General features: G+C 44.2%; 1 protein-coding gene across 1 annotated transcript; it reads right to left on the bottom strand.

Annotated features, from left to right (window-relative positions):
• Nucleotides 1-917: 917 nt before the first annotated feature.
• LOC149433163 (uncharacterized) lies at nucleotides 918-19,583 on the bottom strand. Its single transcript, XM_089664574.1, has 3 exons — nucleotides 19,394-19,583; nucleotides 4,884-5,090; nucleotides 918-970 (listed from the first exon to the last, which is right to left on the bottom strand). The coding sequence occupies exons 1-3, from the start codon at nucleotides 19,569-19,571 to the stop codon at nucleotides 918-920; spliced, it is 438 nt and encodes a 145-aa protein (XP_089520700.1). The 5' UTR covers nucleotides 19,572-19,583.
• Between the last annotated feature and the right edge of the window lie 1,286 nt (nucleotides 19,584-20,869).

The following is a 20,869-nucleotide window of genomic DNA, read 5'->3' as shown; positions in this document are numbered from 1 at the left end:
ATAGCTGCTGCCAGGCCCCTAATCTGCCATGGGCCCCTATACCGCCTCCTCATGCTGCTGCCAGGTTCACAGTCTCTCATGGGTCCCTGTACGGCCTCCCATTGCTGCTGTTACCATCGACACACTCTGCCATGTGCCACTTTCAGGTCTCCTCACACACTGCTGGTGTGTTCAATTTTTTGACATAGGGTGCTGGCAGATTACGGGCCTCCCATAGCTGCTGCCAGGCCCCTAATCTGCCATGGGCCCCTGTACCGACTCCTCATGCTGCTGCCAGGCCCGTAATCTGTCATGTGCCCCCGTACCGCCTCCTCATGCTGCTGCCAGGTCCAGAGTGTGTCATGGGTCCCTGTACGGCCTCCCATTGCTGCTGTCTCCATCGCCACACTCTGCCATGTGCCACTTTCAGGTCTCCTCACACTGCTGGTGGTTTCCATTTTTGTCATAGGGTGCTGTATGGCCTCCCATTGCTGCTGCCTCCACCGCCACACTGTGGCTCCACACTCTGGTTTTGGCCCCGTGACTGCCCAAATGAGTGAAGTGTGCGGTGATTCTAAGATCGACGGCACTCATCTGCATGTCATACTGACTGACAGTATTATTTCTCTTCCCCAGCAGACTCCAAGGGCATTTAAATTAAAGGTACAGTGTTCTGCACTAATATAAAGGCTCTCTGAAGCCTAGAAACACCCTTTTATAAGTTAAATTCGCAGCGAATATATTCGACTCGAATCAAAATTTTTTCACGAATTCGCCGAATCAGTTGAATCGAATTTTTGAATACTTCGCTCATCTCTAATGGTTATCGTAAATATTCTTACCGTAAATATGCTGCAGGTACCTAAGTGAAGTAAAAGAATAAAGTCACAATAAGGTCCAAAAAAATGTAAAGAGCCGATCACAACTGAAGACACAGACTACTTACTGCGTATGATTTTTCTGATCTTGTCTATTTTTTCTTCAAAAGAATCTAAAACAAATGGAAATAGAACAAACAACGCCTTTACTAAAGACAAAGTTTTTGCTTTTTTTTTTTATGAGGAACATCTTCTAGTTTGAAAATCTGTGTAATATGAGTGTGATCAGAGGAACAATAACATGGCAATGGAGGGCAATAGGGATCAACTTCCACACGGGCCAAATGTTTGTACAGTATTTTGTTCCATGATGGATTTTGATCCATGTGTATATTGTAAGTCCTCCTGCGCTTCTATGGACCACCCTCCCTTTTCTCTAGTATACAGCTGCTTACACTCCTACTGATACCAAAAAACAGTGCTCAAATGAATATTATAATAGTGTAGCGCTAAATAACATAATCAAAATAATCTATATGAAAGTAATAAATTAAATGTATTGACCTTGTGAGAAATCTCACAGTGCCTATAATACTCTAAGTGCTCATCACGCGTGTCACTTATCTCATAAATAATATTAAACAACATATATCATAATGGTGCTATGTTAAAATCATTAAACATAATTTGTGTTAGTGCCACTTCCAATAAACATATAACGTGTGATCGTGCCAAATCACTATAAATTAATATATCGTCCAATGTCCAAAAAACAATGTAATCCAAGTGATGCTTAAATGCACATGCAGTGTGTTATCATAGTGCCACTCGTGAAAAAACACTCTCTTCCACTTTGGCTGCAGTGCCTCCTCACCTCCTTTCAGCGACCCCTAGGGGCCCACAAGCCTCTAGGATCACCTTGGATCCTCAACACTCCTGGATGGTACCTCTCAGGCTATCCTCCTATTTGGTCTCCTCCACACCTTTATACCTTATGGAGTCCTCTACAGCGGTCCTCTGCGAATTCTCACTCTCATAATAGTGAGTTCAAAAAAAGAGATCCTCCATAGTGTAGTAATTTTCAAATCCAGCAAATATTTTTATTTATAGGGCAAATAAGAAGTAACTCACATTTGTGTACAGCGTTTTTTCTCCCCTGCATGGGTAAACTGCACTCATGTGTTACTCTTGGAAAATGGCGTCCCGTACCAGAAGTGCGTCACTCCGGACTCCGGAAACTGCGTCTCTGCGTGCCTACGCGTTACGTCACGTAACGTAACGTCACGTAACCTCGTGACTTCATCGGTGACCCCGATGAAGTCACGAGGTTACGTGACGTAACGCGTAGGCACGCAGAGATGCAGTTTCCGGAGTCCGGAGTGACGCACTTCTGGTACGGGACGCCATTTTCCAAGAGTAACACATGAGTGCAGTTTACCCATGCAGGGGAGAAAAAACGCTGTACACAAATGTGAGTTACTTCTTATTTGCCCTATAAATAAAAATATTTGCTGGATTTGAAAATTACTACACTATGGAGGATCTCTTTTTTTGAACTCACTATTATGAGAGTGAGAATTCGCAGAGGACCGCTGTAGAGGACTCCATAAGGTATAAAGGTGTGGAGGAGACCAAATAGGAGGATAGCCTGAGAGGTACCATCCAGGAGTGTTGAGGATCCAAGGTGATCCTAGAGGCTTGTGGGCCCCTAGGGGTCGCTGAAAGGAGGTGAGGAGGCACTGCAGCCAAAGTGGAAGAGAGTGTTTTTTCACGAGTGGCACTATGATAACACACTGCATGTGCATTTAAGCATCACTTGGATTACATTGTTTTTTGGACATTGGACGATATATTAATTTATAGTGATTTGGCACGATCACACGTTATATGTTTATTGGAAGTGGCACTAACACAAATTATGTTTAATGATTTTAACATAGCACCATTATGATATATGTTGTTTAATATTATTTATGAGATAAGTGACACGCGTGATGAGCACTTAGAGTATTATAGGCACTGTGAGATTTCTCACAAGGTCAATACATTTAATTTATTACTTTCATATAGATTATTTTGATTATGTTATTTAGCGCTACACTATTATCATATTCATTTGATCCATGTGTAGCCATTCCTGTTTGGCAGTGTATTCCGATCAGTCTCCTGAATGTAGATATGTAATGTATTAAAGTCCTGGTTATGCCTGATAATAGCCCATTTGATGACTTATGCCGGGTCCAGGGCCCTGATACTTGTTAAGGGAATTTTGTTTTTAGACACATTTATTAAACACATTTATCTCTATTCCTTGCAGTGTACAAGGCAGCTAATGTTTTGTCTGTTTCCTGCCACCCTTGAAAAGTAGGTGTTTGTTCTCTCCTCCAATACATCACATTTTGCTTTTTTATTATCTATAATACCCTTATTTACTTGAGTCTAATGCGACATTGAATCTTATGCACGCCTCTATTTTGAAAGGCTTGAAATTGAAAAAAAATGCTTGATGGCGATTGTAGTGCGCACCTGCATATGGCAATGGGTTAAAGTTGTTAATATATGATAATAAAACATGACAATGGGCTTGTGTTAAGATTTTTTACTTTTGGTAATTACAGTACTTTAGACAGCAACAATAAATTCACCACATATTATGGTACATTTTGTATTACAAGGGAAGGAAAGAAGGAAAGAAGAAAAGAAGGAAAGAAAGAAAGAAAGAAAGAAAGAAAGAAAGAAAGAAAGAAAGAAAGAAAGAAAGAAAGAAAGAAAGAAAGAAAGAAAGAAAGAAAAAAGAAAGAAAGAAAGAAAGAAAGAAAGAAAGAAAGAAAGAAAGAAAGAAGGAAGGAAGGAAGGAAGGAAGGAAGGAAGGAAGGAAGGAAGGAAGGAAGGAAAGAAAGAAAGAACGAAAGAAAGAAGGAAGGAAGGAAGGAAGGAAGGAAGGAAGGAAGGAAGGAAGGAAGGAAGGAAGGAAAGAAAGAAAGAAAGAAAGAGAGGAAGGAAGGAGATGAGGGAGGGGGGTGCTGGGGGAGATAAGGGAGGGGGGCGCTTGAGGAGATGAGGGAGGGGGGCGCTGGAGGAGATGGGAGGGTGCTGGAGGAGATGAGGGGGGCTGCTGGAGGACATAAGGGAGGGGGCTGCTGGAGGACATGAGGCAGAGGGGGGGCGCTGGAGAAGATGAGGAAGGGTGAGAAAACAGGAGCCGACTGCATGCAGGAGATGGATAGGAGAGGCAGCTGGATGGCACATAGGGGAACTAAGAAATGCACGGTCCTCTATGTGCCACCCTCTCCTGTCCAGGCAGCCCTCAGCCCACCGGGCAAATGCCGGTGTGCCCTATGGCCAGTCCAGGCCTGTACTGGTCACACACCAGGTGTCAGCACTGAGAGTCGCAGGCTTAGCAGTGTTTGTCTCCGAATGTAAGGCGCCTTTGAATGTAATGCGCACATTGAGTTTAGAGCCTATTTTTGGCCAGAAAAGGTGAGCATTACATTCGAATAAATACGATAATATCTGTTATTTTCTGAAGTCATGAACTTCTGCACTCTATGCCACTACATTACCATACTTTTCTGCACTCACACCCTTGATAGTCAGCATGTAGGGCCTCCTTCACGTGGACATTCTGATCAGGTCCACCTGTCTGTTTTTCAGGTGGACCCGTTAGGGACCTCTATTCTTCTCTATGGAGCTGTGGGTGTAAATGGACATGTGTCTGTATACACCTGCCAACATCCAGTCCGATCCACCAAAAACAGATGGATGGGGATCTGTTCCCCTTCCATAAATCGGATTGGATGGCAGTAGGAAGGAAATGGCCAGGCGGTCCATAGAGGACAGCGAGCTGTGTCTGTGTCCGCTCTTCAGCAGTGGAGCGGACACGGACCTGTCATCCACTTGCTCAGTGGGAATCAGCAGAGAGATCTCCCGCTGAGCAAACGGATCCGCTAACAGGTCCACCCATGTGAAAGGGACCTACAGGATACTGGAATTTTTACTTTTAATGAGAAACTAAATAAATATCAATCCAAAGAGTGAAAAATAACTAAAATCAGAATGTATAAGTTTAAAATGCTGAAATGTTACCTTCTGCAGCAGCTTGTTGTAGACGTTTATTGATCTCCATAAGAGATAAGAACAATGTCTGATAATTTGACTGTTTTTCCTGATGACTAAATAAAAAGAGATTGCGGTACATTTCTCCTATGCTGGGATGACGTTCCAATATCCGGATCTTCTCCTGATCACTGCTGTCCTCCACATCATCCATTACTATGATCACATGATCCTTCCCTGTAGACACACAAAGTATTCATAATAAGAATTACATTCTCCCTCCTGTATGTACAGATCATCACCATCATCATCATCATCATCATCATCATCATCACCATCATCACCATCACCATCATCATCATCACCATCACCATTTATTAGTCACATTTTTCTTGAAGATACAATTGTCATTTGTTTCCTCCCATTTCTGGTGATGTTAATGGGGCCTCTATGGTAGCAGAGCACTTTCCCCACAGGAGCCGCTTAGTAGATTGCATGGAGTTCTCTCCCCAGTAGTTGCCTCGCAGCCAGGCACACGGTCACAGTCACTCTTTGGCTCAATGAACAGTCCAGAGGTGTTCTTTTTGGTGTTTTTACTTTGGGGTAACTTGGATAGAGTTAGGGAATTGAGTGGGATACTCCAAAACTATGAGCCTGTAGCAACTTGAGGAGATTGATCTTCCTCTGGTGAACAGTCCAAGCAAAGTCCTTTCACTAGGAATAAATAGACTGAGCTCTTCAGAACACTGGACACTATGTTCCCTTTACACACACAGCTGACTCTAACACACGAGGGATGGCAGCAGCCCACGGTCTCTAGGTTCTCTCTTTCCAGTTCTTGGAAAATGGGTTACCTTTTTCCAATATCGTCCAGACACATCCACCCTGTGATACCAGACTAGATCCTCAGGCAAACAATCCCTTAGTCAGCTCTCTGCAGCTTCCAGCAAAACAGGCCTCCAATTAGACCACCAAAGGCCTTGGCACCCTGCAGGCATATGGCAGGATGGCCTAAGGGTGCAAGAATCCTCCCTTAGGCTGTGATTTCCTTGCAGGGAAAAAAACCTCGCTGCTCTCTGTCTCAGAATATTTATACAGACTCCCAGCTACCATCTGGGTGACCCTCTCCAGGGATTGGCCAAGGCTGTATCAATATTTAGCTGCTGATTAGACTCTTTCTGCCCACTAGCTTCTAGAGCTTTCTGGACTATTCAGGAGGAGGCAATCAATTCTGCAACTACTGGAACACAGAACAGACCAAACAATCAACACATTCACACTGGTTACAGTGAGCCAAACTAAATTTGCTCAACAACAAACCGCAGCTCCACTGGATACAGTGAGCCAGAACCAAATTTACCTAATCCTAACACCTACCTAGGAGGGTGCTACAGTAACATTCCAAGTGTTTGTAGTCACAATAGCGTCATTAGGAGGCACAATCAGGTAGTTTTAGAATTAATTTGCATATTGTACTTCTTTCCTAATTATCCAGTGATCGGGATCTAGTATTTTCCAAATTCTCTTCTTTTTACTGTCATGTGATCTGTAGGGAGCAGTGGACTGCAGTCATCCTTTATATTTTTGTAAGGTTTCTCCAAACACAGATTGTTATTCTTCCTTCTGCCAGAGACTGTTGTCTGTGTATAGAGGGTTATCAGTCGGTGTAATTAATTAATTGACAACCCAACCAATCGCCAGGATTCAGGGTCTGGTAAGGTGTGCTGGGTAGGTGTTAAATATTTGACAGACTTCTTGCTATACCCAGAATCACTGTTACTGGATTATGCAGAGTCTGAAATGTATTATTGTTAAATTGCCTGATTGCAGTTCATTTTTGTCACAGGATGGAGCGTCTATGGAAACTAAGCTACTTATTCTCAAATACAGAACACGGAATGATGGGATATGTAGTCTGAGCCATGAGTTGATAAAGAAACTACAAAGAGGAGCCCAACCCACATGGAAGAAAAGTATATTTGAAATATATTTTAAAAATATTGTTCCCAAATATAGTGCCATATATTTGAAATGCTGTATGTTGAAATGGGTTTTTATTACAAAATATATATACATTTTTCTAAAAATGCATTTCAAATATACTGTATGTCTTTAAAATTACAAATCTACATTTTGGAATGCATTTACAAATATATGTAAAAATTTTAAAATTACTTTTTTATATGTTAAAAAAAATCTGAAGAATATATTTTAAAAACTATATATATACACATATATATATGAATGTCCTGGAGCGCCACATGCTAGCTGCAAATCGCTGTACGGAGATCAAGTGAGTGTCTGCTACTGTCTGCTACTGCCAGCTTTCACCCAGAGGCCTGTTTTCCTTGTCACTGGGGAGCCAGAGTGTACCCCCCAGACCGGCTGACTAATAATACTGCTGCACAAGACTGCTCCAGAGATGTGGAAAGACAGCCATTGTACCACCAGGTTCACCATTAATTGGATCCGCAGAAGAGGCTTCCAGAAATCAACTCTCCAAAGGAAAGCCTCCAATGGTAAAACTGCTGCAACAGAATAAGGGAGGCTGGTGAGTAGATCATAAATCCATTGTTGTCTTGTTTGTTGACTTTGTGCATAGCCTTTGGTAAGAGCTATTATCATTTTCCCTTTTACAGACTGATAGCCCTGCTTGGGCAGAAACCTTACTACAGAGCCTTGCAGGCTAAGTTCATGTTATATTTCCCTAAATTCCAGCTCCCCTATGTACTGATATACCATTATTGTGCCTCTGTTACAGAAAAGAAAAGCTTTCTCTGTCTTCTGGGACATTCCTTACCTCCAGTCACCAGTGTAAGACTCCTTGATCACTTTCTGCCCTGTCCTGAATCTGGTATTTAAGACATGAAAAGCAGTAGAAGGAAGTAGTTCACCAGCTGACCTCATAGACTCACACCCGGCACCTGTCCCCCTCCCAGGGATTGCTTTCACCCACCTCCGTGCTTACACACAATCAATATCAATCTACACTCACCGACCACCTTACTAGTACCAGGTTGGACCCTCTATTGCCTTCAGAACTGCCTTCATTCTCCGTGGCATAGATTCAAAAAGGTGTTGGAAACATTCCTCAGAGATGTTGGTCCATATTGACATGATGGCGTCACGTAGTTGCTGCAGATTTGTCGGCTGCACATCCATGAAGCGAATTTCCAGTTCCACCACATCCCAAAGGTGCTCTATTGGATTGAGATCTGGTGACTGTTGAGGCCATTGGCATACAGTGAACCCATCTTCATGTTCAAAAAACCATTCTCTGTAAACTCTGGAGATAGCTGTGCCTGAAAATCCCAGTAGATCAGCAGCTTTTAAAATACTCAGACCAGTCCATCTGGCACCAACAACCATGCCAAGTTCAAAGTCACTTAAATCCCCTTTCTTCCCCATTCTGATGCTCAGTTTGAACTTCAGCAAGTCATCTTCACCATGTCTAGATGCCTAAATGCATTGAGTTGCTGCCATGTGATTGGCTGATCAGCAATTCTGTTACCAAGCAATTGAACAGGTGGACCTAATACAGTGGCCACTGAGTGTATATCACATACCTCCCAACTTTTGAACTTCAGAATGAGGGATACTTGAGGAAGGAAGTTACCTGTAGTGCACATAGCGCGCTGAGGCAAAATGTGCGTGTGGCCAAACTATTACCAGAGGGAGGGGCTTAAAGGGTGTGGTTAAACAAAACCCAAACTTCCTTGTATCTATAAAATATGCTTTGATTGCCTTGCCTGAGCCTACCTTTGTAAGATGAGGAAACAGCTTTCATTGTTTGTGAAGTGAATTAAAAAGTGTTCTGACTGACATTCTGCAGTTTAGCCACAAGATGTCACTGTTTATTCTAACAGCCTCAGACTGCATAGAGACTTCTATGTTCATGAAGGGGTGGGGTTTTACACTTGGAGTGAACAGGAAAAAGAGAGGAGAGGAGATGGCTGAGTGACTTTGAGAATCCTTTGCCATCAAGCTGATATGACGGCCCCCCGTAATCAGAAATTCACTTGAGTGAAGCTGATCGTGTCCAAGACCCTGATCCTGTTCAGAGAAAGGAAGATTTTCTGCCAGGAATGCTGATGAGGACAGAGGAGCAAAGCAACATACATTGCTGAGAATATTGCATGCTTAGTGGAGAGACATTTGTTCTGTTCAGAGTCAGCAGTGGATGCAAAGCAGACCCGGGTCGGTAAGATCGTGCACGTACCTCATTTCAGTGTTGGCACCTATAGGACTGAGACAGGCCTATAGTTAGTTAGGGTCTCTGTTTCAGGCCACAAGTGTTGTTACTGATCATTGGAAGGACTCCACAACTTAAAGTGACATTTCACATTGGAGAGCTGATAAAAATCTACAAACTCAAGGCAGACTGGCGTTTTGCTCAGAAGGAATACTCAGCCACGTGCTACAGGACCAGTTATGGGAGGGGGAATACTGTAGATTTGTGTAGGATTGTAAGCTGTTGTGCTGCACCGCAGGCTAGCCCATACCGTACACCCATACACTGATTCCTGCTCTGTAGGGTAATAACAGGTCAGGTGTGGCAGCTTAGTTGTGCCCCCCAGTAGATAAATTACTACACCTTCTACCTTCATCCATCAGAAGGCGCCGTGCTGTGCAGCACAAGGGTCTCAGCCTTTGGGATGGGTGTATGTAAATTTATTGTATATTCCAGCATTTGTGGTTGTGTTTATTTGCCACATCTAAGTAAGATTCTGTTGTGACAAAAGCTGGTGTTGGGGTTGCTTTCTTCGTTCGTGACTTCACTGTATCCTGGGGAGCCCAGCCCGGTACACGGCTTACAACTTAAAGAAGAAATTCAATAAAATAGTCAGGGATTGCATAGCAACCAACAGCTGTTGAGACAATGAACACTTTGGTGAGAAGTATGTAATGTACAATATAGTATATAGGGTGCAGGAGTGTGTAAGGCAGAGCACAGGGGTTGGGGATGTCCAATGCACAGTCAGTGTGGGGTTTAGGATACATGACACAGACTGCAGGGGTCCAAGGTGTGTAATGCAATGTGTTCAAGGATCAGGAGTATGTAACGCACACAGGGCTATAGTCAGTGCTGGGTTTAGGAGTACATGACACACAGAGCACAGTCCAGGGGTACATAATGCACTGAATGCAGAGAACAGGCTTATGCACAGAATGCAGGGGCTGGGAGTATGAAATGTACAGAATGCAGGGGCTGGGAGTATGAAATGTACAGAATGCAGGGGCTGGGAGTATGAAATGTACAGAATGCAGGGGCTGGGAGTATGAAATGTACAGAATGCAGGGGCTGGGAGTATGAAATGTACAGAATGCAGGGGCCGGGAGTATGAAATGTACAGAATGCAGGGGCTGGGAGTATGAAATGTACAGAATGCAGGGGCTGGGAGTATGAAATGTACAGAATGCAGGGGTCAGGAGTGTTATGCACAGAATGCAGGGGACAGGAATGTGTAATGCATAGTAAGAGTCAGGAGTACAATCAAAAAGAGCACTAATTTTCACTCAACCCCCAAGTACAAATCCCCCCCCCCCCAAGTAAAAATCCTCTCTCCGTCTCCCAGAACAGATCCTCACATGCAAATCCCCCCTCCCCCAACATAAATATTCTTCCCCCTTTCTCAGCATAAGACTTTCTCCACCCTCCCCAAATCCCCAGTTCCAGCACAATTCCCTCTTCTTCCCTATTCTAGCACTTATCCCCACACCCCTCAGTTCCCCCTCACAGCACAAATCCTCCTCCCCAGTACCATTCTCAGAATAAATCCTCTTACACCCCCACAAATCCCCCCACCAGTACAACCCTCCATTCCAGTACAAATACTCTCTGACCCAATTCCCCCTCTCCAAATCCCCCCAGCACAAATCCTCTTTCCCACAAGCCCCCCTTCCCAGCACAACAAGCATACCAACTTTCTTCTCCCAGCAAAAATTCTCTCCCTGCTTCAAGTTCCTCCTTCCAAAATCCTTCTATCACAGATCCTCCTCCTCCCAACGTAAATCCTTTCCTCACTTCTAGCTCAAATGATCTCCCCCAAATACCCCCTCCCAGCACAAATACACCACCCTCAAATCCCCTCCCAGCACAAATCCTCTCCCCACTTCCAGAACAAAGACACCCCACCCCTCAATTCTAGTACAAATCCTCCTCCCCCTCATCAAAACTCTCCATCTCCAAATTTCCCTCCCAGCAAAAACCCTCTCCCAACTTTCAGCACAGATCTTCTCCTCCACGTCCTCCCTTCCAGTAACCCCCCCCCATCCTTGGTAAAATACCCCCCCCCCATCCTCTCCAGCACCCTTTCCCCCAAATACCCTATGCCAGCACTTGTCCTCTTGCCAGTTCTATCACAAATCCTTCCACCCATATTCCCCCTCCCAGTACAACCCCTAAAAACACAAATTCTCTCTCCCTCTAAAATAGATCAATACTTCCTGACTGACCCAGTTTTGGTGGGACCTTCCAAGATATGAACAAAATCCCCCAAATCCGGACTAAGGACCCGTTCACATCAGGACAGGGTGCAGGAAACCCGCATTCCATGTCATTTACATTCAAAGCTCACTGCAATTGCAATCTGCAGCGGGTGTCAATGTTAACCCAATGACACCCCAAATACTAGTCACAAGCACAGTGTTTGCCTGTTCCAGATTGTATGGCACAGTAATACCATGTGATCTGATTGCTGAACATTTTATAAAGTAATGCATGCATTCAAATGAATGGGCTGAAATAGCACTGCGCCTGGATTGCATGTGAATCGCAGAGGAACGCACAGGCTGTTCCTTTCTGAATCATGGTGTGAGCCAGTCATGGTGTGTCCTGGAGCCCAACAAGGACCAAATGCCGGAATGAATTCTGCCACTGGGCTCCACTAACTTTCCTGGCAGAGCGGCGCTAGATTGGGCACCTGGGGCAATTTCCCCGCATCTGTTGTTGGGTACCCGAGGTCTCAGATGCCAGGATTGTCCCCTCTGGGGCAGCCAAAACCTCTTTGATTTGGGGGGGAGGGAGAGGATATGTACTAGGGGGCACTTTAGAAGGAGAGAGGACTTGCGCTGATTTCATATCCAACCCCCCCAGCACAAGTCCTCTCCCCTGTATTTACTACAAGACCTCAGATCAGTGCAGCTCAGGCAGAGCGGTGTTCCTCCTCCTCACCCCTCTCCTCGTGTCTATGTACAGGAGAACATCACAGACAAGGAGGAGGAGGTGGATTCAGCCGCTCTGCGCTGTGCATGTGTGAGAGGTAGATGGTGGTGAGAGATGCTGGCCGCCATACAGAGATATACTTGTGGTGTGTGGGACCCCACATGCTCCGCACAAGCCACGGGGCCGGTGTCACTGGTGCCCGAACTAGAGTGCTCCTACCGGGCAAGTCACTGGAGCCAAGTGCCAGGACTAAGCCTTGATTCACCAGGACCCCGGGACTTACATCAAATCCTGGGACAGTCCTGGTGAATTCGGGATGGTTGGGAGGTATCATATCATTATCTGTTCTCACTAAATACCAGCCGATGTAGAGCAGAGCTTTAGTATTGAAAACAGGCCAAACAGACACGTTACCATGTGAAAAAACGAGCGACAAACACAGCAAAACTCATCATAAAAACGTGCAAACCGCAACACACCAAAATGTCCCAGGAGGTACTTTGCCGCTATGCATATTGCGGGAAAAATGCGCCAAAAACAACGCGCTCTCACTACGCTACGTGTGTATCGTGCCCGAAAGTGAAATTGGTCCGTTTACACAAGAATAATGAGGCTCCATTCACATCTGTGTGTTTCCAAACGCAAGCTGCACAGAAAATACACGCTTTGCCGCACGTTTTGGAAATGCACTACAAACGCGCATTACACTTTTAGCGTAATTAAATGTTAATGGCACCCCAAGCATGGGTAGCAGGCATGCGTCCCCCGGCCCTTTAAGGGTTCCAGAAGACGGGAGGCAGGGTGAGGGTTTAGGGTCATGTGACCGCCGTGATTCGCTGTCATGGCAGTCACATGATCGGAAAAGGTCCCGATCGCAAGATGAGATCGGGACCTTTCTGTGAGTACCGAATGTGTTAGCTTGGAGCACACGCTCTCAGCACATGTTTTTTTTAATAGAACGCAAATGTGTGGCCACTCGGCATCTAAGCCCAGATGTCGGGAGGCTGCACATTTGCGTTCGGCCGCTTCCAAGAGGTTAAGCACACCAACATCTTCAAGGGCCTCAGCATAGCCAACAGAAGACTAAAATTAAGGACTGAATATAGCTCACTAGCTGCTGGATGCTGCTTTGAGAATATTGCCAGCCCCCTTTTACAAAAGCCTAGGCTTAGCTCTCATTCTAAGAACCATTAGCAACCTAGCCATTAACTGATTTGGTACCTGTTTTGTTTTTTTTTTTGCTTTTCTGCCACTCAATAAGTGGGAAGAGTTATGCTGGTCTGGTTTGAATTATAAAACGGTGCTTTAAATGCCTCAAATTAATCTCCAGAGTATTGTTCATACTGCTAAATGTTCTATTGTTACACTTAATATATAAAAGTGGAGGAACAATATCACTTAAATAGTACAATGAATATAACAGAATATGCAAGAAGGAAATAAAGGCGCAAAAATTGAAAACGAAAGACCGATTGCAAAAGATAGCAGGACCAACCCCAAAAGATTCTTCAAATATATTAATAGTAAAAATGTCCGGTCCCAGCATGTAGGCCCTTTACAAAATAATCTAGAGGGGGTGACTGGGGACAAAGAGAAGGCCAATTTATTTAATACCTTCTTCAGCTCTGTGTATACAAAGGAGCATGGGGGAGCTCTTGTCCATAATGGGCGTGGTACTGACACAGCCCCAGATGATCCACATTGGCTCACAATTGATATGATCCAGAAATATTTAGACAGAATAAAGGTGAATAAAGCCCCTGGACCGGATGGCATACACCCACGGGGCCTTAAAGAATTGAGCTCTGTCATCTCACAGCCATTGTTTCTCATTTTTAGGGACTCTTTAATGACTGGCATAGTACCACTGGATTGGCGTAAGGCCAATGTGGTGCCAATATTTAAAAAGGGGTCAAAATCTTTCCCAAGTAATTATAGACCTGTTAGTGCAACTTCTATAGTTGGGAAGGTAATGGAGAGTTTAATAAAAGACCACAGAGAGGAGTTCTTACTGGGAAAAAATATTTTAAGCAACAGACAGCATGGAACCATGAAAGGCAGAAACTGTCAAACAAATCTGATTTATTTTTATGAGGGGGTGAGCAAGACCTTGGACAGAGGGGTGGCAGTGGACGTGGTATACTTGGACAGAGGGGTGGCGGTGGACGTGGTATACTTAGACAAAGGGGTGGCGGTGGACGCGGTATACTTGGACAGAGGGGTGGCGGTGGACGTGGTATACTTGGACAGAGGGGTGGTGGTGGACGTGGTATACTTGGACAGAGGGGTGGCGGTGGACGTAATATACTTGGACAGAGGAGTGGCGGGGGACGCGGTATACTTAGACAAAGGGGTGGTGGTGGACGTAATATACTTGGACAGAGGGGTGGCGGTGGACGTGGTATAATTGGACAGAGGGGTGGCTGTGGATGTGGTATACATGGACAGAGGGGTGGCTGTGGACGTGGTATACTTGGACAGAGGGGAGGCGGTGGATGTGGTATACGTGGACAGAGGGGTGGATGTGGTATACTTGGACAGAGGGGTGGTGGTGGACGTGGTATACTTGGACAGAGGGGTGGTGGTGGACGTGGTATACTTGGACAGAAGGGTGGCAGTGGACGTGGTATACTTGGATTTTGCAAAAACGTTTGACACAGTTCCCCACACACAGCTAATGTGTAAGGTAAAGGCTACGGGCTTGGAAAAATCTGTAAGTAAATGGATAGAAAACTGGCTAAAAGATTATATTCAGAGAGTAGTGGTTAATGATTCATACTCTAAATGGTCTGGGGTCATCAGTGGGGTACCCCAGGGTTCAGTGTTATTAGTGGGGTACCCCAAGGTTCAGTGTTGGGACCCTTACATTTTAATATACTTATAAACAATATGGGGTCTGATACTGCAAATCCCATTTCAGTCTTTGCAGATGACACCAAGCTGTGCCGTGGAATAACGTCCTTACAGGATGTCTCCAATTTACAAGCCGACCTCAATGCTCTGTGTAATTGGGCAACTATGTGCAAATGAGGTTTAATGTTGATAAATGTAAGGTTCTGCACTTTGGGGCTAATAATATGCATCATACATACTAGGGGGGTACAACTGGGGGAATCAATGGAGGAGAAGGATCTGGGGGTTCTGGTAGATCACAAGCATAATAATGGCAGCAATGCTAAGCTGCGGGTTCTAAAGCGAGCAAAATCCTCTCTTGTATTAGGAGAGGTATAGACTCCAGAGAGAGAGATATCACCCCCCCCCCCCCCGGTACAAATCATTAGCAAGACCTCATCTGGAATATGCAGTTCAGTTTTGGACTTCAATTCACAAAAAGAACATTGGGGAACTGGAGGAAGTACAGAGAAGAGCAGCTAAACTAATACGAGGCATGGAGGAGATCAGCTATGAGGAAAGATTAGAGGAACTGAATGTATTCTCTACTGAGAAGAGGAGATTAAGGAGGGATATGATCTCCATGTATAATACATAAGGGGGGGTATGATCACCCTGTATAATACATAAGGGGGATATGATCTCCATGTATAATACATAAGGGGGGATATGATCTCCATGTATAATACATAAGGGGGATATGATCACCATGTATAATACATAAGGGGGGATATGATCTCCATGTATAATACATAAGGGGGGATATGATCTCCATGTATAATACATAAGGGGGATATGATCTCCATGTATAATACATAAGGGGGGATATGATCTCCATGTATAATACATAAGGGGGATATGATCTCCATGTATAATACATAAGGGGGGGATATTATCCCCATGTATAATACATAAGGGGGGATATGATCTCCATGTATAATACATAAGGGGGGATATGATCTCCATGTATAATACATAAGGGGGGATATGATCACCATGTATAATACATAAGGGGGGATATGATCTCCATGTATAATACATAAGGGGGGATATGATCTCCATGTATAATACATAAGGGGGATATGATCTCCATGTATAATACATAAGGGGGGGATATGATCTCCATGTATAATACATAAGAGGGGATATCATCTCCATGTATAATACATAAGGGGGGATATGATCACCATGTATAATACATAAGGGGGGATATGATCTCCATGTATAATACATAAGGGGGGATATGATCTCCATGTATAATACATAAGGGGGATATGATCTCCATGTATAATACATAAGGGGGGATATGATCTCCATGTATAATACATAAGGGGGATATGATCTCCATGTATAATACATAAGGGGGGATATGATCTCCATGTATAATACATAAGGGGGGATATGATCTCCATGTATAATACATAAGGGGGGATATGATCTCCATGTATAATACATAAGGGGGATATGATCTCCATGTATAATACATAAGGGGGGATATGATCTCCATGTATAATACATAAGGGGGGATATGATCTCCATGTATAATACATAAGGGGGATATGATCTCCATGTATAATACATAAGGGGGGATATGATCTCCATGTATAATACATAAGGGGGATATGATCTCCATGTATAATACATAAGGGGGGATATGATCTCCATGTATAATACATAAGGGGGGATATGATCTCCATGTATAATACATAAGGGGGGATATGATCTCCATGTATAATACATAAGGGGGGTATGATCTCCATGTATAATACATAAGAGGGGATATCATCTCCATGTATAATACATAAGGGGGGATATGATCACCATGTATAATACATAAGGGGGGATATGATCTCCATGTATAATACATAAGGGGGATATGATCTCCATGTATAATACATAAGGGGGGATATGATCTCCATGTATAATACATAAGGGGGGGATATGATCTCCATGTATATATACATCAGTGGTTCATATAGTGAACTCTGTGTAGTCATTCCCCCTGAGGTCATCACAGAGGACAAGGGGGCACTCTTTACATCTGGAGGAAAAGAAATGTAATCTCCAAACACGGAAAGGTTTCTTCACAGTAAGAGCTGTGAGAATGTGGAATAGACTCCCTCAAGAGTTGGTTGTGGCCAGCTCAGTGGATTGCTGTAGGAAAGTCCTGGATTCTTTCTTGGATACACAGAATATAACTGGATCTAAAATTTATAGGTAAAGTTGATTCAGGGAATATCCGATTGCCTCTCGGGGGATCAGGAAGGAATTTTTTCCCAGCAGGAACATGGTTGAACTGGATGGACGTTTGTCTTTTTTCAGCCAGACTAACTATGTAACTTTATCTTATCTGATAAATGCTCGACAATTTATCTTACTATTTGCCATGAGGTTTCAAGCCTAATTTCAGGGTGATCCTACTAATCTACCTCTACTAACATGTAAAGCTAAGGTGTCAATGGTGCCAAGGCTTTTGTCCAAGTCAAGATAAGAACAGAGGACCCAACATAACCAGCGGCTCCTATGGGGGCAGAGCTACATTGCTATATACAGTAGTCTTCCCTATTAGGCTTAGGTCATAAGATGATGGTGCTAGGAGTTATTTGTGTTCTACTGACTTGACTATTTCAATGCTCTACTCGCTGTATACCTCAATCCACTATTAATCAACTTCAATATACATAAAATTCTTCAGCCAGAATCCTGACTAGGTTCTGGTACAAGTGACCATACTACCCCTATCCTGGAGTCCTTGCACTAGCCACCCATCAGGTTTTGCATAGAATTTAAGATCCTCTTGCTCACCTATAAGGCTCTTCATGGCTTGCCACCCCATTATTTCTCTGAACTTTTATCAACTTACTCCCCCAATTGTAGCCTCTGCGCCTCAAATTCTGGTCTTCTGTGTGCCCTCCTTTTCACCTACACTTGATGGGATAGAAAACCTCCTCCTGCTATGCTCCAAAACGCTGGAAATCGCTTCCAAAGAACATCAGAAAGTCATCTTCTCTAAACTCATTCAAATCAAATTTAAAAATGTTTTTCTTCAGACAATTTTATCCGGTGTATTTCTTGTGTTATTTTTGTAAAGTAATTTGAAAATCTACCTTTGAAGGCGCTATATAAAATAACATTGTTTTTATTATTGTCTTTCTCCTCTGACTATTAAAGCTTGAGGATTGAACGGTGATGAATTCTCTTCTCCATGGAGATCTCTGGAAGATGTTGTCTCTGGAAGGTGTAGTAGGAATAGTAGTAGTTGGGATAGTAGGAGGTGTAGTAGGAATAGTAGTAGTTGGGGTAGTAGAAGGTGTAGTAGTTGGGGTAGTAGGAGGTGTAGTAGGAATAATAGTAGTTTGGATAGTTGGATGTGTAGTAGGAATAGTAGTAGTTGGGGTAGTAGGAGGTGTAGTAGGAATAGTAGTAGTTGGGATAGTTGGAGGTGTGGTGGGTATAGTAGTAGTTGGGGTAGTAGGAGGTGCAGTAGGAATAGTAATAGTTGGCGTAGTAGAAAGTGTAGTAGGAGGTGTAGTAGTTCCGGTAGTAGGAGGTGTAGTAGTTGGGGTAGTAGGAGGTGTAGTAGGAATAGTAGTAGTTGGGGTAGTAGGAGGTGTAGTAGGAATAGTAGTAGTTGGAGTAGTAGGAGGTATAGTAGGAGGTGTAGTAGTTGGGGTGGTAGGAGGTGTAGTAAGAGGTGTAGTAGTTGGGGTAGTAGGAGGTGTAGTAGGAATAGTAGTAGTTGGGGTAGCAGGAGGTGTAGTAGGAATAGTAGTAGTTGGGGTAGTAGGAATAGTAGTAGTTGGGGTAGTAGGAGGTGTAGTATTTGGGGTTGTAGGAGGTGTAGTAGGAGGTGTAGTAGTTGGGGTTGTAGGAGGTGTAGTAGGAATAGTAGTAGTTGGGGTAGTAGGAGGTGTAGTAGGAATAGTAGTAGTTGGGGTAGCAGGAGGTGTAGTAGGAATAGTAGTAGTTGGGGTAGTAGGAATAGTAGTAGTTGGGGTAGTAGGAGGTGTAGTAGGAGGTGTAGTAGTTGGGGTTGTAGGAGGTGTAGTAGGAGGTGTAGTAGTTGGGGTGGTAGGAGGTGTAGTAGGAGGTGTAGTAGGAGGTGCAGCAGGAGGTGTAGTAGGAGGTGTAGTAGTTGGGGTAGTAGGAGGTGTAGTAGTTGGGGTAGTAGGATGTTTGGGGTCCATTTTTGTAGTTCTGCATGGAAGGTGTCAGATTTGGCTTGTTGTTTCTCCACTTTTTGGTGTCATACAATACAAACACAAGAAATGACACCAGAATGCCGGAACATTTGTCATTGCAGCAATTTTCTGGGTGAAGTGGGGCGTTAGCTGACAAATGCCGGGGGGACAAGATGTTTGGCCATGATTGTGTGTGGGGGATGGGCAGTGATGAACCCTACTACCCGAATCATACATGATGGAACATCAGCCCATGTAGCCGTCTGTGTTATGAATCAGCCACATATATGATGACCTCTTACCTAGGTGATCACACAGATATTTCAGCTCCTCATCATATAAAGAGTCGGTGACGTCCACAATGTTGATTCGTCCTCTTTTCTTGGTGTGATACAAAATACCGAACGTGCACCGAGAGACGGCCTCCCTGAACTGCTGCCCGCCATTGTTGGAGATGTAGTGAGGAAGGACGGTTATCATATTTTTATAGAAGAAGTTTGATTTTAGTCGCTTGATAAGCCATTCATAGTCACTCTCTGATGACAATGAAAAGATCCCAACTGTGTGATATACTGAGAGATACCACTATATAATGAAAGATACAAAACAATAATCATTAGATAACAGCAACAAGAGAAATGATTGTACATTACACTAAATCCATAACCACAAATCTCACAATGCGGCGGGTTCCAGCAATCCTGGGATCACTATTAGGGGTCGGTCTATATTGACAACAAAAAAAACAAAAACTGCTTTGCAGATGTTTCCTGATTCACACAAAAGTAACGAATAACACCCGGAATGTTTATACCGCTTGAAGACCAAACATTTTCCGGGACGTTTTGTTTAAATTGGTATTTCTTGCTAGAAAATTACTTCTAATCCCCAAACATTAGATATTTCTTAGCAAAGACCCCAGAGAACCAAATGGTGATTGTTGCAATTTTTTATGTCACATGGTATTTGCGCAGCGCTCTTTAACCTCTTCCCAACCACGCTATAGCTGCAAGATGGCTACAGCGCGGTTGTCTGGTTCTGGGAGGGTGTCTGTGGACTTCCTCCCAGAACACGCCCCCTATGAGCCCCCAGCGGCTCGCACCCGGTGCCGCAGGTGATCGTTGTGTCCGATGGAAACAGCTGATCACTTGATAAAGTAAAAATCCAATCACAGAGGCCTTTTACCACATGATCAACTGTATCCAATGACACAGCAGATCGCGATGTAAATACAGTTGCCGGTTATCGGCTGCACATTCCTCACACTGTCACAGCATGGGGAAAGTACTGCCAATAATCAGCAGATGTGACGGGAGATCTGCACTAATAATCAGGGCACTCATTATCAGTGCCGCTCATCAGTGCCCAGAAGTTCCACCCATCAGTGCCCAGCAGTACTACCTATCAGTGCTTAGCAGTCCAAACCATCAGTGCCCAGCAGTTCCACCCATCAGTGCCCAGCAGTGTCACCTATCAGTGCCTGGCAGTCCCAACCATCAGTGCCCGGCAGTCCCAACCATCAGTGCCCAGCAGTCCAACCCATCAGTGTCCTGCAGTCCCACCCATCAGTGCCCAGCAGTGTCACCCATAAATGCCAAGCAGTTCCACCCATCAGTGTCCTGCAGTCCCACCCATTAGTGTCCAGCAGTCCCACCCATTAGTGTCCAGCAGTCCCACCCATCAGTGCCCAGCAGTGTCACCCATCAGTGCCCAGCAGTACTACCCATCAGTGCCCAGCAGTACTACCCATCAGTGCCCAGCAGTACTACCCATCAGTG

This window comes from Staurois parvus, unplaced genomic scaffold, assembly GCF_062004578.1.
Source record: "Staurois parvus isolate SC_StPar_1 unplaced genomic scaffold, SC_StPar_1.0 ptg001952l, whole genome shotgun sequence".
Taxonomy (NCBI): Eukaryota; Metazoa; Chordata; class Amphibia; order Anura; family Ranidae; genus Staurois; species Staurois parvus.
The sequence above is the reverse complement of the archived record's forward strand: the minus strand, read 5'-3'. Positions and strand labels throughout refer to the sequence as shown.